At 40.7% G+C, this 24,772-nt stretch overlaps 5 protein-coding genes and 1 long non-coding RNA gene across 7 annotated transcripts; 3 read left to right on the top strand and 3 right to left on the bottom strand.

Moving 5' to 3' along the window:
* Window positions 1-569: 569 nt before the first annotated feature.
* LOC136447975 (intraflagellar transport protein 20 homolog) lies at window positions 570-3,052 on the bottom strand. The gene is made up of 4 exons (XM_066447134.1): window positions 2,887-3,052; window positions 2,517-2,602; window positions 1,971-2,074; window positions 570-1,398 (listed from the first exon to the last, which is right to left on the bottom strand). Exons 1-4 carry the CDS (start codon window positions 3,011-3,013, stop codon window positions 1,317-1,319), a joined length of 399 nt encoding a protein of 132 aa, XP_066303231.1. The 5' UTR covers window positions 3,014-3,052; the 3' UTR covers window positions 570-1,316.
* A 258-nt stretch (window positions 3,053-3,310) lies between these two features.
* LOC136447957 (BTB/POZ domain-containing adapter for CUL3-mediated RhoA degradation protein 3-like) lies at window positions 3,311-10,375 on the top strand. The gene is made up of 6 exons (XM_066447111.1): window positions 3,311-3,601; window positions 6,105-6,262; window positions 6,958-7,059; window positions 7,596-7,648; window positions 7,946-8,144; window positions 8,539-10,375. Exons 1-6 carry the CDS (start codon window positions 3,424-3,426, stop codon window positions 8,722-8,724), a joined length of 876 nt encoding a protein of 291 aa, XP_066303208.1. The 5' UTR covers window positions 3,311-3,423; the 3' UTR covers window positions 8,725-10,375.
* On the bottom strand, window positions 10,202-12,585 carry LOC136447969 (uncharacterized). The gene is made up of 5 exons (XM_066447121.1): window positions 12,225-12,585; window positions 11,661-11,765; window positions 11,403-11,468; window positions 10,907-11,187; window positions 10,202-10,548 (listed from the first exon to the last, which is right to left on the bottom strand). The coding sequence occupies exons 1-4, from the start codon at window positions 12,508-12,510 to the stop codon at window positions 10,919-10,921; spliced, it is 726 nt and encodes a 241-aa protein (XP_066303218.1). The 5' UTR covers window positions 12,511-12,585; the 3' UTR covers window positions 10,202-10,548; window positions 10,907-10,918.
* Window positions 12,586-13,722: 1,137 nt separating this feature from the next.
* Window positions 13,723-18,857, bottom strand: LOC136447947 (sigma intracellular receptor 2-like). Of its 2 annotated transcripts, none has more exons than XM_066447090.1 (3): window positions 18,710-18,857; window positions 17,334-17,478; window positions 13,723-16,468 (listed from the first exon to the last, which is right to left on the bottom strand). In XM_066447090.1, exons 1-3 carry the CDS (start codon window positions 18,818-18,820, stop codon window positions 16,218-16,220), a joined length of 507 nt encoding a protein of 168 aa, XP_066303187.1. In that variant the 5' UTR covers window positions 18,821-18,857; the 3' UTR covers window positions 13,723-16,217. The 2 variants fall into 2 exon arrangements, with proteins under 2 accessions (XP_066303187.1, XP_066303196.1); XM_066447099.1 differs by lacking the exon at window positions 17,334-17,478 and adding an exon at window positions 17,132-17,276.
* Window positions 18,858-20,503: 1,646 nt separating this feature from the next.
* Window positions 20,504-21,142, top strand: LOC136421224 (uncharacterized). The gene has a single exon (XM_066408459.1). The coding sequence runs from the start codon at window positions 20,504-20,506 to the stop codon at window positions 21,140-21,142; it is 639 nt and encodes a 212-aa protein (XP_066264556.1).
* Window positions 21,143-21,965: 823 nt separating this feature from the next.
* LOC136447940 (uncharacterized) lies at window positions 21,966-24,182 on the top strand. The gene is made up of 2 exons (XR_010757803.1): window positions 21,966-23,223; window positions 23,396-24,182. It is a non-coding gene; the product is annotated as an uncharacterized lncRNA (long non-coding RNA).
* Window positions 24,183-24,772: the final 590 nt, after the last annotated feature.

The following is a 24,772-nucleotide window of genomic DNA, read 5'->3' as shown; positions in this document are numbered from 1 at the left end:
TCGAATACAGGGATAAAATTCTTGTTGTATTGGTTGTAATACCATGATTTATCGCTTTGATTCTTCTTACATGCTTTATGGTATTTAAGTTTGAAAATGTGGATGTCTTGTTTTATTTGCTCGCCTTGTTTTTTCCCCCCGCGTGCACTAAATTTGTAGTCTGCAGAGGATATAAGTTGTGTACAACCTGAGTCTTTGCACATCTTAGCTTACTCTAATGGATAGGTGTGGTGGGCTCGTTACCATAAAGTAGGTAGCGAGTGTAGGAGCCCCGGTAGCAATAGGATGGCACCCAGGCTATCTTTACCTGTCCACCACCTACAGTTATCACATACACCAAGGAGACTGTTTCATCAGTTTTTGTTGGTTGCTTTCTGAACAGGATAACTAAAGTTGATTGCATTTGTAATAATTTTGGGGGTTGATAAAATGATTTTCTGTATGAGTCATATCTACCTGTTGCCAAAAATATTGGATTTAATAGTATTCATGGAAAATATGCAGGCTGGCATAAAAATTACTTTTTCAAAGGTACAAAGACACATTATGTACACTGAAAAATACATCAGTCTGTATAATATATGCTTTATTAGATATGTGACAATAGTCTGGCTTGGAACTTAATTACCATGTCAAGTCGAAGGAAAAGCAACAACAGATTTTGTGAGAAGTATTGAAGAATATCGTCCAAAAACTCACAACAGTGCATATTGGAATGTATATTTTTCTAGTGTAAAAACAAACCTGGAAACATTTAATGTCATCTTCACGTCCTGCTACATACAAATAAACCATCTATTCATGAAAGTCAAGTATATACATCTAGAGAGGCTTCACTAAAATAGATTTGTTTACTGATCGCAACAAATTGTATTTACATGTACACAATCTATTTGGTATCCAGTTATTACAAAATCTTACACTATTATGCAGGACTTAGTTACAACAGACCAATTTAGTCAAAAAGTATATTTCTAAATTCTTTACATCCTTCTTTCTGTAGGGCAATGCCAGTAAAATAACTTGGTTCTCATGCTTTCCTAACTTCCCCAGACAAACAAAAACTAATGCAAGCACACTACACTTTCAGCTAAGTTGCATTTCAGAGAAATTCTTTGACCATAAAACCCCACTTGTTTATTCAAATTTCAAGTACAATCCATTTTTCACTGAAGCTCTGCTTCTAGCTTTCTGTTCATTGAAATTTCAAAGCCCATATTTCTAATTAGATGGAAAAATGTCAAACTCAAGTGGTTATACTGGGATTGCCGAATACAAAAGAAATACAAATATATACACATGTGTGCATTGTTCATCTATTTCTGCAAGATGAACTGCTCCACGAACTCCTGTTGCTCTGCTTCATCTTTTAGTAGGGCCTCGTACTGGATACGATATCTGGGAGACAAAATATCACATTAAAATCAATGGAGAGACAAGATATACAAGTATAACATCCAGTTTTGATCCTGGAAAAGTAAAGACAGCCAAGCTCTAAAACTTTCAGTGTATCTTATTCACAATCAGAGCGTACTATAATTGCATTTAAATTTGCGGGGATTCAATTTTCCAGATGGGAGAAAATGGAGCGTTTGCTGTCATTTTAAGTTTGCAGTTGAATCAAAGTCAAAGGTGGGCAGAAGACAGAACAAACATTTTCGCAATGGTTTTAAGTTTGCGGTGAAGTGGTCACCATGAAAACTGTGAACATAAAACCACTGAAAATGTCTGCATTTACAGTATCCATCAGCAAGCTGAAGGTTGACCCATGCTTCCGAAACTTAGCCACAAAGCGCCACCTACTTTGGCTACTTAAGGTTATATTTATCGTGGAGAGAAGCAGCACTCCGGTCAGAATCTCTTGAGGAAGGTGTCTGATACCCATCCAAATGTTAGCAGGTAACTGAGGTAAGAGACATTACTGGTCATGTAAAAGAAAACTATGATATCCTGTTTAACCCCATGCTTACCTTTCTAGCTGTGTTTTCTTCTCTGATATAAGAGCCTGTAACTGCTGTTCCTGGGCTTCCCTCTGTTTAGCCATGGACTTCAGCTGGTTCCTGTTACCGATTGCCTGTTAGGAACATGAAAATATTGATGAGTAGGAGATATAGTATTGATGATTGTAGCCAAGACGTTCAACCAATATGAACTGAACTGAACCTCCTTGATTATCATATGTAAGGTTACATTAGTTCTCTTCTTTCTTAGGGGGAAAATATCATGTGATTAGATAGGTGAATCCTCTGGGGGGAGGTATCGCATTTGAAACGTAAACATCTTATATTCACGCCATCTAGAGAAATACAAAATTTCTGATTTATGATTTCCGCAAGATCAAGGAGGTTGGCTAGATATAACGTTAAACATTTTGGGAAAAATTCTGAATTGGGAAAGCAAATGTTGGTTTTCAAATTGATCTTCCTAACATCTGAAATGACAAGTTGCTTTCAAATTGATACGTATAATACAATGTTCAGCACAAATATGACATTAGAAATATTTAGATGCTCTACCTTCATCTTTTCTTTCTCCACTTCCTTGGCAAGCCGGTCCACCATCTCTATGAAGCTCCCCACTATCTTCTGAAACTCTGCGATTTCTAAAGAAAGAAAGAAGAAAAAAATACAAGTTTAAAGTTTTGGTTGGTGTTTATCCCAATGTCAACGTAACATATGCGTTATATAGGTAACAAGCCGACATTGAGAGATACAGAAGTGACTAGATATTCGTACAAACTTTCAGTAACAAACAAACTTTGCTAAACCTAGTTGCAAGCAGATGTGCTATAATTTTGTGAGTACGCCTTAGCAACAAGCACACAGAATCGCACACAAAAACAATCGCGCAAACGGCGTTTCTCAGTGCCTGCGAACTATTACGTACTGTCAACAAAGTCCTTGCACTCTTCCTTCAGCTCTGTTGTAGTTGTAGAGACCTCAGGGTCAAGAACTCTGATCTTATTCAGCTCATCGAAGTGAAGTCCCGCTTTCCCCAAAGCTTCGTCCGCCATTTCCCCAATCTTTCCTCAGGAATGTGTCTCGCTGATTCTCGCAAAACGCGAGATCTCTGACGTCATCGGTTGAAAATTTGTGTCGGCTTTTTTGTTCACTGAGTACTGCCTACAAATTCTGAAAGATAAAATAAGTAAAATTTGATAAAAACTAAAAATATACAAAGTATGCATACGACAAAAAATATTTTAATCTAGAAAGAATCTTCTTAACTTTGTTATCGGTTTAATGCATCTAATTATATTCTTACAGTGACATAAAAGGTAGGCACTAAATTCCTTAGCACAGATGACCCTTGCTATCTTGGGGCTTACTTCCTGTCAAGAGCCAAAAATACTGACGGCGAAGTCGTGACACACCGTTCTTCTCTCATACACCCAAGTTTCTCAAGATTTCTCTCAAAATTGCGATGTCTGGTGAGTCTGGGAGTAGGACTTCTAGCTTCAGGAGTGTTAGCCCCAGCAAATATGTGAAGTTAAACGTGGGAGGAGCGCTGTTTTATACCACCATGGGGACTCTGACCAAACAGGACAACATGTTGCGAGCGATGTTCAGCGGCCGGATGGAGGTTTTGACAGATTCCGAAGGTAAATAATTTCTTCACCTTTAAATATATCTTACATTCAGTGTGTCCATGATTTTGAAGGTCTAGAATTAGAAGCGTCGTCTTAAAGTTCGGGTAAACAAATTATATAAAGGTTACACTGTTTATTTTGTGACTGCGTATCGTGTGTAAAACGCCTCTTCAGTGTCAAAAATCATACCTTTAGTGAACTTTAGCTTTTTGTGTATCTCCTATAAGAGTTTCTTTCTGTTACAGATGATAATCTACGACTGTGAAGTTGTTATTTTTGTCACAAATAGAACAGTAACAGATACTCCTTAGTCACATCCTGTGGAACTTAGTGTACCTTGTTTAACCACAACCATGCCTAACCGGAAATATGAAGATTCTCTAAGTAACCACGTCATTTGTGCTAATAATAATTAGAGTATTCTATGTGGGGGAAAAATGTAGAAAAAACGGCATCTCATGCTTTGAATTTTCCTCTTTTCAAAAATTGAAGAGTTTGATTTTAGGTCAGTCTGTAGTCTCAGGATTGTGGGTGTGGTCCTACTGGTGACTCATGCTACTTGTCTTGGCAGCTGAACTATGCAGGGCGGAGCCTTAGCTTGCTGTGGTGTTTAACACAGGGCTCTAGCCAGCGCCAGTTTTGCCGTAAATTTACGGCACTTTGCTGCGTATTACGGAAAAAAACCAAAACCAATCCGTAAACCTTGACGGACAAAAATCGGGAGAAAAGATATAGACAGGGCTTAAACTTTTGCAATGATCTCCAAAAAAGAAGCGGAAGTTTGAAGCGAAGTCGATTCAGGCCATTTTTATCTTCCGCCGGCGACAGGTGACAACCCCAAGGTGGCTTTATAGCAGACAAACGGAGGCGCGGAGGTTGCCAGTGGTTCTTGGGCTAAGAGAAAATCAGCGTCGTGCGCCCCCCTCCCCACTAGAAGTGCCCGGTCGTATCGGGCTGACGTTTTTTCTGCTGTTTTCGCCGGTTCACCGCCAATTATAGCCACACAAAAACTAATACTCCGGTAGTTACCAGGCTTTCCGTATTTTCTGCTAAACATTGTTAAAGTTTTACGCCGAGTTACACACACCTTCTTCCCGCGAAAACTGGTGTTGAGAGTTTGAAACCACAGAATCAGATATTATCTAGTATAATATCTACCAATAACAGCGTTCGTTCACGCCGCGTCACGGAAAATGGACCAATGACATACAAGTCTTGCGGTTCACGAGATGTTGAAGCGCGAATCCGCGAGTTTTTATCGGAAATTGATATTTGGTGCGACGATGGGGCTAGTTGAAGACTTGATTCGACGAATTTTCATCAAATCAAGTGGAAGTTACCGGAGAGATCGTCCATGGAAAACATGGAAGGAAAATATTGAACGTCTTTAGGGCGTTCTGTCCAAAGTAGGGTGTCTCATTTCCTACTATATTTAGTACAGGGCGCAACCGGGACCGGTATTGAAAATGTTTTATTTCTGCCGACTTAATTCACGTGTATATTTGTCAAGTAAATAAGCAAAACTTGCCCCTCAAAATGCTGGAGATAGCGTTTCAGAGGGTCTAGATTTCAAAATTTCCCGGGGGGGGAATACCCCCGGACCCCCCTAAAATTGTCGCGCCTTCGCCGCTCGATAGGTTTGGTTTTGACCAAAATTTGGGGCTTACGGGATTAAATTTCAGGCTGGCTAGAGCCCTGGTTTAACATAACCCTAGTCTAGCATTGTGTGGAGATGTGTACGATCTTTAGTGTGAATGGAATTATTCTATATTATTGATGCCATCTGTTTTCTTAGTTTGTAGTTCAAGTATCAATCTTTGTTGTTAAGAAATATTTCTCACATGCTGTCATAAAGCACTGGTATTTCAAATACATGCAGTTGAATTGTACATAACTGGAAGGGTCTTCCTCTTAGATTTTGTGAGCAAAGATGTTTAAGTTATTTTGTATGATCCAGTTTACTAAAATGGATTAAAGAAACTTTGTGAGTCCTAGAACAGGTAGAAAGTTATCCAAAATTGTAAGTCAGCACATGTTGATGAAGGTTAGACGTCCATGTAATAAGAAACATAATACAAAAGGTAGTCACTACTAGTCAGGCAACTAGATAGATTTTGTAAATCTATCCAGTTACTTTAGTAACTTTTATATTGTATAGGTAGCAGTTATGCTTATAGTACTGGAGTTTGTCTTTTACAATCATTGAGCAAAACTATGCTACATATACATGTTGACGATATTCACACCGAGCAATGCTTTTGGCTTATACCGGCTGTGAATGAAGTCATTTCCCATACCCAACCATCCATCCATCCTTCCTTTCTTTCATTCCTTCTTTCCTAGGTTGGATCTTGATAGACAGAAGTGGCAAATATTTCAGCACATATATATATGCTGATGATATTTGTGTATTGATTAATACTGGGGCAATTCTATTTGCTGATACCGGTGGTGAATGAAGTCTTTCCCATGCCCAACCAAACATTCTTGCTTTCTCTCATTCCTTCTCTCCTAGGCTGGATCTTGATAGACAGAAGTGGCAAACATTTCAGTACGATCCTGAACTACCTGCGGGATGGCAATGCTCCTCTGCCGGAGGCCCGTAAGGAGGTCCAGGAGCTCCTGGCCGAGGCAAAGTACTACTGTATGGCCGAGTTAGTAGACCAGTGTCAGGTAGGGGACCAGTGCATCACTCCTATGTTTGATGATTACTGTAAATGCAGAAATGTTTACGATGGTTTTATGTTCACGGTTTTAGCTGTGAACTCTTTACTACAAACTTAAACCCACCACTAAAAGCTGTTCCATTGTGTGACTGTAACACTACTATTGTTTCAAACGCAAAATGAAATCCTTGTGAACATTTCTGCATTAACAGTACTGCTTTATGTTGTATTATTTTGAATGTATTATTCATTCAGTTTATGTTAAGTTATCCCTTTTGTATCCTGATTTGTTGTGATTTTATAAGGGCTTCCTTGGAAATCAGTTACTGAGTTAACTGAAGGGACCTCACCACCCTAAAGATTTATAGATAAATGAATATTAAATCTCTTTTGTTTGACATCTTGAAGCTTTGATTTAATAATATTTGTTTGTAGTATCATTGAAAATATTGAATAGACAACGATACTGATACAGTATCTAAGATCTTTACGAATTGTGAAAACACTTCATTGGAAAATTCAATGTCACATGAATATTAAGACTCTTATGGACTCTCATGGTGTACTACATGACATTTGGATTTATAGATAAAAATCATAATTATATGTAGGTGAGTCAAAGTCAATGGCCTTTATGATGTTGTAAGAAATATCACAAGTTTTGTACACTGCTAATGACAGCTATGTGTTTCTTACCATCAGACTGTTCTCAAGAGGAAACAGATTGAAGCGGACCCCATCTGTAGAGTACCCGTCATCACTTCTGGTAGGGAAGAGCAGGCCGTTATAACTACTTCTAACAAGGTACGTCTTTTATGTTGTCTTTCAGCTTGTATCTAGCCATTTGTGTAGGTAATCTCCAAGCAGATCTATCAGTGGCAAGGCAGTTTCAAATGGAGACTGGTTGGCCCTTTTGATACTGTCTTGCCACTGATACTAGTGATAGATCTGCTTGGAGATTAGTGTATAGGTGTACTAGTAGGTGTAATAGTAGTAGGGTAGATGTACATGTAGATAAAGGTATAGATGTAGGTGCAAGTGTAGATATAAGTGTAGATATAGCAATAGATATAGGTATAGATGTACATTCAGGTGCAAGACTGTGTAGATGTAAGTGTAGATATAGCAATAGATATACATATCCATGAGAGTGAAGGTATAGTTGTAGATGCAAATGTAGTAGGTGTAGGTGTAGGTATAGATGTAGATGCTGGTGTAGATATAGATGTTTGAGTATAGGTATAGCTGTATATGTAGAATAGAATCGATTGATGTACATCTGAGCCATGTTACACAACTAACTTGTGCTGTATTCTAACTGAATTTTTGGTTACTTTCAGCCTGTCGTCAAATTATTGTATAACAGAGGAAACAACAAATACTCTTATACAAGGTAAGTACAGAATATACTGATCTCATATCAAACTACATGTATTTCAAAAGAGATTGCAGTATACTAGTAATGTCATGATCTATATGTGAATATGTTCCATATGAATTGCTCTGTGTAAAAGAAAGAAAGATCTGGTTAAAGAAATGCCAAGTGATTGTGTTCTAATCAGATACTGGATACTATTATTACTACTACTTGGTAAAGGTGTGTCACAAAAATAGAGTTATATTACACTTCTTTGAATTTTAAACTGCTGTTCTCAGTTTGTCAACATTGTATTTTGTTCTGTTTTCACAGCACTTCAGATGACAACATGCTAAAGAACATTGAGCTTTTCGACAAGCTTTCGCTGCGGTTTAACGGGCGGGTACTGTTTATCAAGGACGTAATAGGAACCAATGAGATCTGTTGTTGGACATTCTATGGGCATGCACGGAAAGTTGCGGAGATTTGCTGCACGTCGATTGTATACGCTACAGAGAAGAAACAAACAAAGGTGAAGAAAGCACTGAAATTTTGACTACAAATATTTTTGGTTTTGCATTTCATTTTATGTACATAGTACCTTTGCCAATCCTTGCTACAAGACAATGGTTCAATGTGTTGACTTACTATGGGCAGGTTTCCACATGCTAGGTATGTCAGTGACACTGACAGGAAGTTAGGTCAAAGGTTCCAGAAAGGTCCTAGAATAGGCTATCTCATTTCCTGTCTTCAATTTCCTGCTACATACATATCTGTTGCCTTATGAGAAGTGGGAAAATGCATCAGTCAGAATCAGCATTATATTCACCAAAATGACTTAAACAATAAATTCACAAAAACTGAAAATGGTTCACGAAAGATATGATTGAGGTCTCTGACTCCTTGTTTTTGACTTTTTCCTTTAGGTTGAGTTTCCCGAGGCGAGAATTTACGAGGAGACGTTAAACATTCTGCTGTACGAGAGTCGTGACATGGACCCTGAGAAGGACGTTCTCGCCCGCGCGGCCGAGGTGCGTAGCCTCCCCAGCAGCTGCTGTGTGAGCGACGAGGAAGAAGACAGGGCGGAGGCCCGCGGTGTCCGCAGACACTGAGAACATCAACTACAACATAGACTTCACTTGAAAGTACATCTGTGTTGGTAGAAGACATTCTGAATCAAAGTTGAACTGCAATTGCCAACACAAAAATTGGACTTACTCAAATTTTCGACTGATCAGCACCAGTCTTTGTCAAGGAATGACCAATCCACAATGAATGAGGCCATCTTCATCCAGGCTTTACAACCATCCCTCAACAGAGAGACGGGGGGCATCATAAACTTTCTGCAACATATAATACACTGCTCACCAAGTATTGTGTTCTATCTGCATAATGTTATGCACAGAAGCAGTGGATTGCTCAGCAAAGACTTCAGCTGATCAGTCGAAAATTTGGGCAAGTCCAATTCATGTGTTGGCAATTACATTTCAACTTTGATTCAATACAACATAGACTGTATATAAAAGACAATTAATTTAATGTATTTCTTAGAGCCACAACAATTGGTTCTTGCACACTCTTCAGTGGAGAATCAGCAAGAAGATGAACACAGAGCAGGATGGAATCTTCACTCCCTGAAACTATGTGTTTGTATGTCGATCTTCCAGTGTAGCATTTTTTTTCAGTCCGTAAACCAACAAATTGAGCAGCCCTAGATAAAGGTATTACAAGGGAAGAAAATTATCAAGCAATATGCCTGAGGCTCGTGGAAATTCTGCTATGCTATTTCAAAATATTATATTCTGCTATGCTATTTCAAAATGCTATTTCAAAATGTTATATTCAGTCCAGTCAGTGCCAGTATCATCTGCATATTTTTACTTATCAAACTTTGACTTTATTTGGTTCCACAATTAGCTGGATATTTCAGCTGCAACATATCTTCTCACAACTTAGTCATGTCAATTACTTGATACTAGTCTTCCATTGCTTCTGTCCAATTTGAAATTTATTTACCACTAAAAATCTGAATAATGATTAGCAGGAAGAGAATTTTGTAGATTTAAGTGATTTTGCTAATTATGTGCTGCTCAGATTCCAACTGGAAAAGGTTAATAGTTCTGCTAATTTGTGTGAAAAAGAAAAGAGCCAAGCAGTATTGTTTAGGTTAGGCTTTGATGAATATAAAAGTGTACATATATTTTGTATCATTGATTTCAACTTTGGCAGCTGTGTCACACCACATAAGAGAGCCTACTGTATGTGGAAACTCTAAAATGTCTCTATGTTAACACCTATATTCTTTCTGTCATGTAAGGGCCAGTCACATTTGTTGTAAGATGGGTCTACGACAGCAAATTGAGGGCGTTCCTTGACAGTCACTGCACAAAATCCAGTTTTTAAGCATACCTTAAAGCATGTGTAAATACTGCATGTTTCACCCGATTGTCTTTATGCATGCTTTAAGGTATGCTTAAATGTTGGAGTCATGGATGTGTCGTACAAACTTGAGCTGTCTCGTGATGAATATGGTTCTTTCTGTCATTGCCTCACTGAAAGAGCTACAACAAATGTGACCGTGCCATGTAGGACAGTATACAGGTTCATTCATTCATTCAAATGTAATTCAGTATGCTTTTATTAGGTACATCAATTGTCATAAATGTGTTAAATGTTAATTTCGTTATTTTTGCCAAGAGAGGGATGTGATATCCCGAGGAACCATATGTTTCTACTTGAGAATAAACATTATTTTGCAAATTACCCAGATTGTGAACATGTTAACTTGACAAGCAGAGAATTCTGCTGAGACAAAACATTACAAATTGTCAGTCATACAAAGAGCATTCATCCTTAAACCTGTTACTTAGGTTTAATATATTGGGACCATCCTGTTGGTGATCAGCCTAGTCGTTGGTTTTGAAGAGGTTGAGGACCTGCAAAGTAAATAAAAGAAATGGTTCTTAACTGAAAGAAGGAAACGCTTAATAATGTGCCGGTTGAAGTAGGTATGAGAGTGCTAAGGTTAAGGGTATCCTCGTATTTGTACTACATGTATTTGTCTTTCTTAAATTGTCCAAAGAAACATGTCTGTACAGAGCCAGACCGTTATCAATTTAAACTTAAAACGTAGAATTAAGCATACTGTACAATAGATTTAACACCTCCAACAGAACTGTGAACTGGGCACAACATACACTGACGATGATCTTCGAGAGGCCAACCAGTCTGCCCGTCAGTGGATACAGCAGTGGAGCGACAAGATATGATGATGATGAACTGAACTAAAGTTACCTTTCATGGCCTTTATTTCAATTGGCCTACAACATGCTCATGATTTCCAAGCCTCAGGATCTCCACAAACACGTCACTGGTGCACTTTCCCTGCCTGCTCAGGAGGTCCAGTAGAGCCTCCGCCCTTCTTTGGTTTGTAGTTTTACTCTCGATGTCTTCCTTCTCGTCAATCTGCAGCAAGCGCCTCTGGATGAGATGTGGGAACAGGTCCGACACTTGCAGCCTCTTTGTCAGCAGTACACGGTTTCTGGTGATCAGATCTTCTACGTCCTCCGCTGATCCTTTGTTAGAAAAAAAGGAGAATGTGTCGAAAACGTTCTTCCGAAACTTACGAAGAAATCATCATTGTAATGGCGGGCTTGAAAGAGTGGTGTATATAAGTTACAACAAAAGTTCTCCAGGTTACAAACACAGTGAACACACACATAAAGAAACAACTCTTTTTGATTTCTCCTTGGAGGGCAAAGTAAAATAAGGTGAATTCATATATTCTTACCGGCATTTTGAGTAGTGTTTGGACGACTCACTGAGTAAGGTTTCTTTTCGTGGATCTTTTCCCGTCCTGCATGGACAAAAATACGGAAACCTTTGTGTCATATGGACAGTGGTGCATTTTTATAAAATGTAGTATTAACATCTATTTTATTGCTTTGTTTGATTTCTTTCTGTTACGGTCTGTGTAGTTGTGATTAGATTTTATTCAAACGAACAGACGGTGCTATCAGTAGATGTTTCGACATGTACTTTGACTCACGTTGTTTGCCAGCGGTACTCATGATCAGCGTTGGGACCTTTATCTGCGCACAAGGTGATATTGGTTCAATGCTGTCGTTTTCTTTGGCAGGCCTCTCCCCAAGAGCTGGAAGCATTCCATACAGAATAGGTGATCATAACAGTAGACTCCAGAGCAGTCTTGAATGAAAGACTAAAATTTAGAATTAGACTCCGAATGCTTTCGAAGACATACTTGTCTGCATTTTACCCTTTGACTTGAAGTCAACATGTAGAATCCAGACGAGCATGTAGCCTCTTGCTTCCGGGTTCGTGTTTGTTTAACAATAAAACCATGAGTTCAGACTATTATCTGTGAACAAGTCTACAAATAATGATAAAAGATACTCAATAGTTTGAGAGGGTCAACAATCATCAAACAAGCAAGGTTCGTGATGCTGCGCTGTGAATTTATCTGCGAAGTTTTGACGATACAAAAACCATAACATTTCACTTTCATTCAATCTAGCTGCTGCAGGGCTAAAATAAAATAAAAAATATGATAAAAATACTAGAAGAAAAGTCGTGAATTATTTTGTTAGCGTACCTTCTGTCTCCTGCTTAGCTGTCTCGTTCGCTGCGTCGGCATAGTCCATTCTGTCGATACTCTCCATAAGTTGCGCCAAAAACGAAAGGTCTCCCCTTTTTAACACCCCCTTGCGTTCTAGTTTGTTAAAGATCTGCTGGGTCGTTGCATGTTGGATTGTGCCCGCTGGCAAAACTTTCCTGCCTCCGATGTAAGAGCGAATGTTTTCGACTTCATCGTCAGTGAGATCTCGCGAAATTTCTAGGTAGAGGTCCTGGCGAGTTCGTCTACCTTCTGCTCCCGCCATTTTCAGTACGAAAGGCGGGTGCACACAAAGCACCTGTCCTGTTTACGCTCACTGCAGCGTCACCTGGGCTATTCCATTCTTCCCGGGGGTAATATGAGGTGACTTCATTGTTAAATCCTTTGTTTGTATCAATTGACGTTTTGAATATAACGTTATACCGTATACCATACTCCGTTATGTAAAAGGAAATGTCTTGGATGTTCTCAGATGTATACTATTCCAAATGTGAAGAATATCACTTGTGTTAATATAATTCTTGCTTTTGTTTGGTCCCTATTTTGTTGAAGTGAACCATGCCAAGTTTGATAGCCCCACTTGCTATTGTGGTTGCAAGAAAGTGAAACCAAGTTACTAACAACTACAACTATGTGTGATATTTGTGTAAATATTTCCTATTTACAGAAATGAGTTAGGGCGAAACTCAGACAGACCTTCAAGCTATCTTTTCCTATCATCCTACGCAGGGCTATTTCATGGCATACACGAATGCCTTGAATTCCTTCCTTGGAGGATGTCTTTACTGTATACGAATAGGTCAATATATCAAAAAATGTCTAGACCTTAGAACCAATTGTGTAAATGATACATTGTACTCAACACGTTGATCTACTCGTATCTATCCATATACATGTATTTTATGTACAGGTTAATTCATTTGCATCCACTTGATTGTTTGTATGTATATATGTAGTAGACGTTACGAAAGTCGCTGTACTTTTGTTGTGTCAACAAATTTAAAGATGTCTTTGTCTTTTCTGAGGTGCAGAGCTGTAGTGCTTAAGGGGTGGGGGTGCCTGATAAACTGCCCAAAGAAGTAACGTTACATGTATGTCAATCATTTACTCACCTCATTCACCCATCTAATCTCCAAGCAGATGTAGGGGGCTGAATCGTTTCATTTTCCTTGCTGCCCGTTTCTGTTACTAACTGCCTTCCAGACAAGTTTGAAACAGTACCGGGTAGCTAGGAAAACGTATGGATTTAGCCTCCTAATATCTGCTTGGCCATTGTCAACCACCCACCTATACATCCACGCATTCCACGGTATGTATTGGAATCGCCCAGTAAATGACTGTGTCTTGAAGCATGTTGAACCTCTCAATAAGCTACTGAACTGAACCGAGGGAGATTTCACTTTTTCCTAAAGAGATAAAAGAAACCAAGTTGGCTACTATAGATACAGCTGATATTAAAAAAAGATAGGACAAATAATTCAACACACACGTTTTTATTTGCCTGATTACTTACATCAGAAATGTAGCCAAAGCCCAGAGTCTAAAGCTCCTGTAACACAGTCAGAAGCACAGTAGAGTAAGGCTACGCTGGTCACATTGAGAGATAGCAATTTGGGATATTCTATTTAAAAACTTGGAGGGGGTTTGTCATGACATCAGAGCTACCCCCTAAAAGCACCATGAATTCACATTTCATCACACACATGGATGTACGGATGTATATAGAAATTTATAAACTTGCTTTGGTGTAGAAATGCTTACATGATCATTGCTAGTATCAAGGCACCCTTGCATTTGGGGAAAACCACACAGAATGGTGGAAAGGATTGAAAAACTGAATTCTTTCTCATGCAAGGGTTCTTTCTTTAGTTTACTGAGGTTATATGTTCACTGTTTTTGTAGTGATCGCTTCACTGTGAAATTTTTGTTTCCACTATTGTACGATACCTGACTATAGCACTTCCGTGAACCACTGCGAACACTCCATTTTCTCCTTGCCGCGAAATTAAATCACTGCTAACTTAAAGACATTTACTGTAATTTTCCTTTCTCTCCTTATCATTTGATTGGATGCTAGTGATTCACCCCTATTCAAGCTATGATCAAAGGCATTAGTGATCATCTGTGATTAATGTTTGTTACTAAAACAAGCCTTGTTGTCACATAAGAAGCTCATTTGTCTACATAAGGCACCAAGGTAGGAATTGGAACATCAACAGTTTCACATCACAAGCACGAAATAAAATATAGCCAGGTACATTTCTTTATAGATTTTCTGCTGCAGATATCTTGCAGATAATTACATACCATACTCTTTTACTAAGAGAGACCACAACAATGCACCACATACAGTTGGCACAATATTTAGCTTGCACAATATTTAGCTTTCAACGCAGCTGATTTGGAGCAGCACATCTCACTCAAACACACATTTGAAAGGTAACAATGGGCCCCAGCCCAGAACCATTGCCAAAAAGTTAACAGAGTCACCCATAGACATAATTATCATAATGTGGTCATAAAATCTTTAGTTAGAAGGCCCCTTAGTACAAAGTGTCTGGACAAAGTGTCCATCTCCATGTACATTCTTGACAGTGGTCCAATGTTTCTACATGTTAACCCTTATAGCACCTGTGTACAAATTTGAGCCACCCATATTAAAGCATGACAAAGGTTAACATCAAATGTTGTAACCACAAAACAAGCCATAGATGACTAATTAACAGACATTACAAAGGTGTATGTACCTTAACATTTCAAACTTAGGATTAAACAGGCTTTCCACTAGTCTTAGCCTGAAAGATCATCTGTAGAAATCATTATGAAAACTGATTTTTTCAAATTCATCTTAAAACACTTATCCAATCCTTGAGTGAACAGTAAGAACAGTACCAGGCTTCATCAGGGAATGATTCCACTACTTCTCACACAAAAACTGATGCAAATTCTGAATATGAGACTCAAGAAGTGACATTGGAATGTCACCCACCTCCCTGAATTCAAATTTGGGACAACACATGTTGTGTGGCACATTTGATAACTTGAGTCAAGTGCGCCAAATATGCACCAGGTTATACCTACCAAGGTTTGTATATGTTGGTATATATACCAGGGCTGTCTCCAGGACCCGTCCTTCTGTCCCAGGATGGAAATTTGCTTGCTGGGACGGAAAAAAATTCAACCCCTTCTGTCCCAAAAATATCAATTTCATGAGATAAAACTGATGAAAATGCATTTTTTCAAAGCTTAAAATGGCAGATTCAACAATGAAATTAACAAATTGGCTCCCAAACAATGGGTGGGACGGAAAAATTAAAAGCTGGAGACAGCCCTGAAATATACACACATTGTGTTCATTAATCAGTATGGAATGCAATTTTACATACAACCTCTTTTAAAATCAGCACTTTTATAGAGATGTGTCCATGCTGTAAACATCCCCATGAATAGTTTCATCACAGTGGTCAATCAATGGTCAACAAAGTTCTTTACACACAACTAAAGGTTTTCATCTAGGCATGTCCCTATAGCTCATCTGGTAGCAGCCTCACAGTTGAGCTCCTGGTTCAAATTTGTTGGTAACTGGGAGACCCTGCTTCAAATCCTGGGAAGGACATCTCAGTTGGGACTGCACCAGTCTTTCATAAGGGCCAAAAAATGCTGGTCCCATGTTTGAGGATGCTAGCAACCCTTACCTATAAAAATATACCCTGCTGCTGAAACAGCAAGGAAACTTGCTGACCCATGTGTCACTAGGCACTACAACAAGGGTTTTCATCTGGCAATTGTCTGGTAGAACCAGTCAGTAAAACCTGAGGAAGGCAGCACAAAGACTAGTGTAAAACGTTGGCAGGTAAAAAAAAGCTTTGTTTGTGTGTAAAGAACAAATTGTTAACCTTCTCCCTGCTATTTCAACCTGTACCAAATACAGATTTGCTGCCAGGAGGCTTCCTTAGCAGGAAGAGGGTTAATCTAGTGAGACTTCATGTGAAGATGCGGTTTGTAGTCGTCGCTGAACACCATGACGAACAGCATGAGCAGGGGGATGACCAAATACGGCATGTAGATGGTCGCGAGCGTCATCCGCTCCTCGAAGGTGGCGGGACCGGGGACGGGGGAGTCGGAGAAGTCGTTGAAGAAGACCTGAGCGAGGATGGGGATGAGGGTGGTGGCCGTGTGGGTGGAGTAGATGATCACAGGCAGGCGGATCCACCTACACTTGCCTGGAGAAGAGGAAGAAGAGCCATCAGGTATCTACCTATTACTGAAGCTAACTATATAAGTACTAAAGAACAAAATTACCTAGGAACCATTAGCTAATGCCTTCTCTAATAGCCTGGTATCCAGGCTAATTTTCAAGAGCTCCTAGATGACCACTGGCAGGCAGATCCACCTACACTTACCTGGAGAGGGAGGAAGAAGAGCATTTCATTATATCACAGAAGCTATTAAACTTTCTTCACCCAAATGGCATAACAGCCATTCGGAACATACCTCCGCTAACATTCTGATATCCTGGCTAATCATCAAGGGCTGCTGTACACTATGAAACACAGTCCACAGCCCATTGAGGGAAAGGGTTGGAATTAACATTTGCTAGGCTTATACTGTAAATGCATTTAAGTTTGCTGTAGATTAAGGTACATGGCTTTTGCGGTAACCTCTCCGCCTACATTTACCTGGAGAAGGAGGGTAAGGAGGGAGAAACAGAAATAATAAGCCATCAATTCTATCCTAGCAGGTACTAACTATCTGAAGACTTGATACACAGATGGCACAATAGCAAGTTTTGAGGCTATGTGCACTAACAGTTCAAACACTGTTGAATTGGGTACGGTGGAATATGCTGAAAGTGTTCTTGTGATATCACAAACACATGTACATACCCATGAGGAAGGCATACGCTGCCACAAAGAAGAAAGGGAACTGTAGCAGCAGTTCCACACATATAATTCCCTGGAACCACACCGGCGGGTCTGCCATCAGGGCATCCTTCGCACCACGGGCATAGACTTCCTTAATCTCACTCAGCTATAAAAAACAATCAGGTTACGAATCATCAGCTGACAAATGTGTGGCTATGTTTACCTTGGAAGAAGGCATAGGCAGCGACAAAGAAGAAGGGGAGCTGCAGGGTCATTTCACACCAACAGAAGGACTTGAACCACGTGGGTGGGTCTGCCATGAGGGTGTCTTTGGCACCGTGGGCATAGTTTGCCAGCACATCTTTCAGCTGTAGCGTGAAGAGTAGCACACATTATTCTATGTTAGTCAAAGCAGAGACACAGAGATATAGATTACTTTCATTCAGTACACACACTACACACATCCCTTTGTTACTTCGGGATCAGGATGGTTCAGCGCTTTACCAAGTAGGCCCAAAGTCCTGCTGATCTAGCCTCCATACTAGTAGAGGGCTCTCTGTGCCTTTTTTTTTGCTTATAAATATAATATACTTTTTGATGACTTCTTTTTGTACTGGGTCGTTTGTGCAGTCATAGTAATACTAGGCCCATACTGGCTGGCTGCACAGCAAAAAGTTATTAGCAAAAAGTGTATTATAAGCCCAAAAAAATGCCAAGAGAGCCTGCTTTGGAGGCTACTGCTGGTCAACTTGGCCTTAAAAACCCTCTGGTCAACTCGGCCACAGTTAGGGTTAGATTCTTGAAGGTTAGGGTTAGGCCAAGTTGACCCAACTTGGTTGACCAGGGTGTCGGCCCTTAGGCAATTCTCTGCCCATTCTAAATCAAACATTGTAAAACTTTCATACCCAAGATTGTGACTGACCATTATAGTTTTCTAAATGCATGCTATCAGTTAAAAATTAGATGCAGCAGGGAGACAATATACATGCAAAGCTTGCTAAAAATGTTACTTATTACGAATGATAACTGTAAGACATATGCATATGGTTGGTGACGTTAGTTGCTTTATCATAAGCAGTGTTAATGCTACAGCAATGCATAATACAAAGTATCATAATTGTACTATTAATAATGGTTAGCACAATTGATTTTTGTATGAGGTTAATTCTATAAAGAGTGACTCAATTAGAAGCTATAATGTCAACCATATGTTAGCATAATGATAATTGAGAATTTCAAAACACAATTTCATGGCAAGTTCGCTTCGATCAAAGTCCACTGTTGTAATCTGCTGCTAATAGTATATTACACATTGTACAAGTGTACAGATTGCAACATTCTATTCACAGCAGCTTAACTATTGGCTGAACGTATACATAAATCGACAGTGTGCTCATTATAGCTGAATGGAAGAAGTCAAATGGTACTGATTTCAGCATTGTCATTTGATTGTCGCGTTTTGTAAAATCGTGCTTTGCAGATGACTACGCAATTAAAGTTGCACAGCTGATTTTTGCCAACACTACTACGACAAGATTGTACGTCCAAAGACGGGGCGTTAAGACGGTCTCCTTTAAGACGGTGGTTCTGCATACTTACGGCTTGAGGATACAGCTCCTTCGGAAGCAAAGCCTGTGAGTCGAAGAGAATAGTGATGGGAATATGTGAGGCGAAGTACAGGAAGAAAACCCACTCTAAAACACGCGCCATGTTGGGATGTTGAATAGTGTGAAGGCATCGAGACGCAAACAAATGAAACGTGAGATAAAATTTAATAGTGACCTTTTATATAGTTTATCATACTTAACTAACACAAAAAATATTTAAACTTATGTGGGCATAATTATAGTACTAATAAAAAAAGTCTTTAATATCGAAAGTAGTAAAGTGGTCAATACCTACGCACTTCCGGGTTACGTTTTTATGCAGTTGTAGGCGTGGCCGGCAGGTGAAGTGGGGTGAGGGACGTATGATGTCATCAGTAGCAAACCAAACTTTAATATTGCACGTAGCGTGTACACAAGCCCACAAGCTAGGGATAAGGAAAAGCAAGGACTCTCCTAGCTGGCCCTGTCGGTCGGCACATACCTGCAGGATCCTGCAGCCTAGCTCGCGCCCGTTTCACGACACCATGAGCCACCCCAAATTCTACAAGCCAATATACGAATGTACTAATTCGTACCATGTCTACATCTACATCCATACGACACTCATCAAACTGCAGACCCTACTAACTTCAAGGATACGGTCCACCTAATTCTTAGGGGTTTTGCCTAGCCTCCACCAGGCCTTCCTAGTCTCTACCAGACTAACTGGCTATAGGGAGAATATTTGCCAGGGTTTCACTAAGTTGCGGGCGAAATGTGATCTTTACCGTGACGGCGACTGACTCTACTGGCTAATTATTCCTTTTCAAGTTCTGCCAAATCTACGATCCTATAGCCGGCGTAGTCAGTTTGATAGAGAGTAGGGTGTTGCCTAGTACAAGAATAAGCCGACACAAACATAAACTTAAAGTCAGACTAAAATAGCGACAAAAGCCTTTGTACGGAAAGTATCGCAGTAGATGATAACAGTTTAGCCTGAGTACCATCCTCCGTAGTGACCGCTGGCTCAATGGCTTGTCGCTTGCTAACCACGGATAAGAAAGCGACAAGCATTGAGCCAGCCTCACTACGGAGGATGGTACTCAGGCTAATAATAGTTGGTCTTTCTCCTTCAAATGTTGTACATGTTGTATAACCAAACACTGACACGGCCAACTTCGCACGCGCGCACATGAAAAAGTACACTATATCATGGCTTAAGGAAAGAATGGGGTCATGATACAATGATATCGGATTTTCCTTTGCGTTTTTTGGACCGCGAATGAAAAGGTAAGTCCTTTTTAACAGCTGTGTGCGCCATACAATGACAGCAATTTTTAACAAAGAAAAGTGAGTTGCTGCCCTATTTTCATAACTCAATTATTCATACGCAGCGTAAAGCTTGGCGTTTATTTCCAACAAAACGATTTGTGATTCTATACGTGCTCCAAGCCTGCTAAACAAATGATCTTTATGCTACATACTAACTTCGCTATCAGAAAAGAAGAACAGAGGATGTCACGAACAGGTTTTGTCAGTCGTCTGTCATGTTACCGCGGCGACAATTGTCGCAGTTACCGCCCTAGTGGGGCACAGCAGACATCTCTGACGTTTACAGAGCAGCGTTTGTCAAAAATCGGAACGACAGCGATCAAGCGACCCCGAATTTACCGTAGAAAATATGGAAGAAATGCTAATCATCCGCTTTAGTGCAGAAGAGGCGGATGTGAAGGTTTGAGAGACGGGAGGATGGTTTGATTTAAAACGCCGGTTTTAGAGTTTTCCTGAAACACAAGATCGTATCACCATGGATGACTGGGACGAGTTTGAGGACTTTATCGCCGCGCCACCGTCCAAAAATGTCCCTACAGGCAACAAGCAAGAAAGAGACAACGTGAGTTCAAGACCAACGTCGTCTTCAAGCATTGCGAAGGGGAAAAGGCGGACGGAGGGAGGTAGCGACAACAGACCGAAGACGTCTTCAAAGGAGAAGGATTCCAGTGAGGACTGGGCTGACGATGAAACCTCGTGGAACGGCAGAGCGTCTTCAAAGCCTGTCGCGTCCCGGCCCAGCTCTTCTTCTAGCAAGAGTTTGAGTGTAAGCGCAGGCAGCAGGCCTAAGACGTCAGCGGAGGTGAAAGACCCCAGCGCGGAGTGGGGCGACGATGAGGCCGATGTTAGGCCCAGGAGCAGCGGGAACAAGGCGTCCGGAAGGCCGGTGAAGTCTCCTATACCGTCCGCGACTAAGCCGCAGGAAAACGGCTGGCTGGACGAGTCTATGTCCCAATCGACGGTAGACATTCTGCGGGAGGCAGACGAGTGGCTTGCTGACGACCCAGGACCGTCGAGGTCGGGCTCGGCCGCGGACAGGAAGGGACCAGGGTCATCTGCGGCTGGATCTAGGGCTGAGCTGAAATCACGACATGGCAGCAGGGCAGGTAAGTGATGTGGAGATTGTGGAGATTGTGATCGTTTTGTACAACTTTAGGATTAAGACAGCGACTATTTTAGTCATTGAAATACTGAGATATATACCAGCAGTACAGTCGTGCTACGTACATACACTGCACGAAATGGCCACGTATCCTGACGGATCCGACGTATCCGGAATCGGGCCTCATGGCGTTTCCGAGCGAATCCGGAAAAATCCCAGTTCACTGCTCGGATACTGAAGTGCCCGCAGATCCGACCAATTCCGACGCCGTATTCTTCTGGATTCGTGATGCGCCTCGGATACCCGAAGATATTTGCGCGGATCCCTCGTTTTTTGATATTTGGAATGTTCGGATTGTTTGTATGTCGGTAGTTGCTTCGGATCCTGACGAATAAATACACACGGCACGGCATGATCTCATTTCCTGACGAATCCAGCAGATCCGGAATTGCGCATCATAGCAGATACGGAACGTTTCCGATTGGATCCGATGCACCTCAGATCAGACAATTCCGGCGCCGTATACGTCTGGATCCTTCATACGTTTCGGGTACAGATACGGAACGTTTCCGAGCAAATTCAGACAATTACCAGGTACACCTCAGATCCGGCAATTCCGACGCCGTATACGTCTGGATCCGTGATGCGCGTCGGATACCTGAGGATATTTGCGCGGATCCTTCGTTTCTAGATATTTGTCAATATGGCAGAGATGTTCGGATTGTTTGTCGGTAGTTGCTTCGGATCCTGACCAACAAATACACACTGCACGGCACGCGGCATGATCTCAGATCCTGACGAATCCAACAGATCCGGAATTGCGCATCATATAGCAGATACGGAACGTTTCCGATTGGATCCGATGCACCTCAGATCCGACAATTCCCGCGCCGTATACGTCTGGATCCTTCATATGTTTCGGGTACAGATACGGAACGTTTCCGAGCAAATTCGGACAAATACCAGGAACACCTCAGATCCAGCAATTCTGATGCCGTATACGTCTGGATACGTTTCGGGTACAGATAAAATATCTACTCGGATCTTTCATTTTTTTATGTATTTGCCAATATGTTAGAAGTTCAGATTTGCCAATATGTTAGAAGTCATGAGCTGTCTCGGATCCTGACGTGTACGGAACACGGATTCGTGTCGGATATCCAAATTACCCACAAGACACTTCTGGGCGCGACAAACGTTAACGGTTTTCTTTCGGTTAACAGCACAGACAAGAACGGCGTTTCATCACCTTCTGTGCTTAACATGGCATCGCCAGAGTCTACCATGGTCGACCAGTGATTTTTGAGTGACTTGAGAGTCGAAGGGAATTCGGTGTAAACTCAAACGCACGGAATTGCGACGTTGTCTTCTTCGTGCATGCAATATTCGTCGCCCCCCTCCCCCCTTGTAAACGCTGGTAGGGAGTTGATTCATCATTTTGAGGGACTGCCCTTTGGTAAGTACAAATTGAAAAATTCCCGTTTCTAACTAGTTTTGACGTCAGTTATCCTCCTATTGTGGCTTGACATATCATCGCATTCGCATGACCATAAGAATTCTCCAGCCGACCTGCCCTTTTACGGCGTTAGGATCTAGGAAATTTAAAATTTCAATTTGTTCATTCTTGCCAATGGTCATCAGACATGTGTGTCTGGTTAACGTTTCAGATACAAAATAGCAAGCAGTGGAGGGAAAGATAATCAAAGATATGGAAGGGAAGAAAATGTCATAAGTATTTGTCCCACAAAGATCCCACAGTTTGTGGATAGTGAACTAGAACTTATAAGGAGGCAGTAGTGTGCCTCAGTGATTATTTCATTCAGTTATAGCTGTGCATGTTTGATCAATATCATATTCAAGTTATAGATGTAAGTTTTACGTAGTCAATTCAACGATGCCCAGATTCATTTTTTTACACATGCGAGTATGTGATATGTTTAATATTTGTCATTGTTTCCATTTATATATATATATCCAGTACAGCATCGGCAGATACTTCCTTCACAAATGCAGCACATATTGTGAGGACCTTGGCTGGGAACAAAGCAATCAACTGTCAGATGCTCAGCTGCTGAGTACCTCAGGCTCCTTTGGTAAGTCCATCATCGGTACACTTCAATGTTAGCTGAGAGAGGCATGATGGATATCCATTGTCCCGTGTTTTTTGTAGCTGCTGTGATGAAACGAAGCCCATGTCAAAATCATGTGACATGTTCCTTAAATACGTGAATTGATATTTATTCATCATTTAGTTTTATCATATAGGAACTGGTTCATCACAAGATGGACTCCAAGCTGAGTCCAACATGCAGATACAGAAGAAATCAGCCTTGCCTGTCCCTTACCAAGAGTGCATGGAAGAAGTGAACTCAGATGTAGTCAGAGAATGGGGAGAGGACGATTATACACATGCAGTTCCACGGCATATGCTACTTACGTTTAAAATGTGGCGTGTCATCATGGGAGTTCTTCAGACAGTATAATGTTACTTTCTATTTTCAACCTCTGTATTTGAAACAATTGTATCTGATGGCTTTTAGACGAAGAGCTGGCCACAAATAAGGCTTTTATTACTTTAGTGGAATATTTAGAACATGTAGATGATTTTGGTCCAAGGGCACTATACAGTAGTAAATATTACCACAATGTTGTGATGGTGTTAATTGTAATACATTTCATAATTTTTCAGAACATTGTGCTTGCACAACCCCAATTTACCGACATTAACCTGCATATGCAGTGGTGCTTTGAGTATGTGGATGTCCCTCAGCCTGTCTCAAATGAAATGGATCATTTAGCCACATAGTACTTCCGTATTGTATTGTATTTGATAGTTTTTGAACTTAGAAATACATTATGTTGAGATATGAAATGATACATATGTTACATACAGGCTTTCCCAAACTTCCTGTCATTCAAAATGATGTTTTGGGTATAGTTAAATTAGGAATGGAAGCACTTAGTCGGATCCGTTACGGATTCGTTGTTTTGTCCACCTGTATCCGTCAGTATTCACCATTTTCTTCAAAATACAGAAAAATCCCTGTACGCATCCGTCAGGATCTGTGGCATTTCCGTACAGTGTACGGCTCCGTATTCGTCGAAAATCCCTTACTTTCGGATTCTTCAGGAAATATTCCATATACCGGTGCGGAAATAGTCGGATACGTTACACGAATCCGTATGTATCCGTCAGTATCCGCCAAAAATACAGAAAAATTCCTGTTCGTATCCGTCAGGATCGGTGGCATTTCCGTACAGTGTACGGCTCCGTATTCGTCGAAAATCCCTTACTTTCGGATTCTTCAGGAAATATTCCATATACCGGTGCGGAAATAGTCGGATACGTTACACGAATCCGTATGTATCCGTCAGTATCTGCCAAAAATACAGAAAAATTCCTGTTCGTATCCGTCAGGATCGGTGGCATTTCCGTACAGTGTACGGCTCCGTATTCGTCGAAAATCCCTTACTTTCGGATTCTTCAGGAAATATTCCATATACCGGTGCGGAAATAGTCGGATACCTTACACGAATCCGCATGTATCCGTCAGTATCCGTCAGTATCCGACAAAAATACAGAAAAATCCCGGTACGTATACGCCGGGAAACGAGGCCATTTCGTGCAGTGATAGCTTATCC

Source organism: Branchiostoma lanceolatum, chromosome 1, assembly GCF_035083965.1.
Source record: "Branchiostoma lanceolatum isolate klBraLanc5 chromosome 1, klBraLanc5.hap2, whole genome shotgun sequence".
Lineage (NCBI taxonomy): Eukaryota > Metazoa > Chordata > Leptocardii > Amphioxiformes > Branchiostomatidae > Branchiostoma > Branchiostoma lanceolatum.
The sequence above is the reverse complement of the archived record's forward strand: the minus strand, read 5'-3'. Positions and strand labels throughout refer to the sequence as shown.

Bases quoted from the DNA above. Each gene is read 5' to 3' on its own strand.
- LOC136447975 (XM_066447134.1), bottom strand. From the start codon at position 3,013: ATGGCGGACGAAGCTTTGGGGAAAGCGGGACTTCACTTCGATGAGCTG. The intron at 2,075-2,516 runs GTAGAGCATCTA...TGTTCCTAACAG, and splicing joins TGGAGAAAGAAAAGATGAAG to GCAATCGGTAACAGGAACCA. The intron at 1,399-1,970 runs GTAAGCATGGGG...TTTGTCTCCCAG, and splicing joins AAGAAAACACAGCTAGAAAG to ATATCGTATCCAGTACGAGG.
- LOC136447957 (XM_066447111.1), top strand. From the start codon at position 3,424: ATGTCTGGTGAGTCTGGGAGTAGGACTTCTAGCTTCAGGAGTGTTAGC. The intron at 3,602-6,104 runs GTAAATAATTTC...CTTCTCTCCTAG, and splicing joins GGTTTTGACAGATTCCGAAG to GCTGGATCTTGATAGACAGA. The intron at 7,060-7,595 runs GTACGTCTTTTA...GGTTACTTTCAG, and splicing joins TTATAACTACTTCTAACAAG to CCTGTCGTCAAATTATTGTA.
- LOC136447969 (XM_066447121.1), bottom strand. From the start codon at position 12,510: ATGGCGGGAGCAGAAGGTAGACGAACTCGCCAGGACCTCTACCTAGAA. The intron at 11,469-11,660 runs GTGAGTCAAAGT...TTGTCCATGCAG, and splicing joins GAGTACCGCTGGCAAACAAC to GACGGGAAAAGATCCACGAA. The intron at 11,188-11,402 runs GTAAGAATATAT...TTTCTAACAAAG, and splicing joins AAACACTACTCAAAATGCCG to GATCAGCGGAGGACGTAGAA.
- LOC136447947 (XM_066447090.1), bottom strand. From the start codon at position 18,820: ATGGCGCGTGTTTTAGAGTGGGTTTTCTTCCTGTACTTCGCCTCACAT. The intron at 17,479-18,709 runs GTAAGTATGCAG...TTCACGCTACAG, and splicing joins AGGAGCTGTATCCTCAAGCC to CTGAAAGATGTGCTGGCAAA. The intron at 16,469-17,333 runs GTAAACATAGCC...CCTCTTCTCCAG, and splicing joins TGCCTATGCCTTCTTCCAAG to GCAAGTGTAGGTGGATCCGC.
- LOC136421224 (XM_066408459.1), top strand. From the start codon at position 20,504: ATGGATGACTGGGACGAGTTTGAGGACTTTATCGCCGCGCCACCGTCC.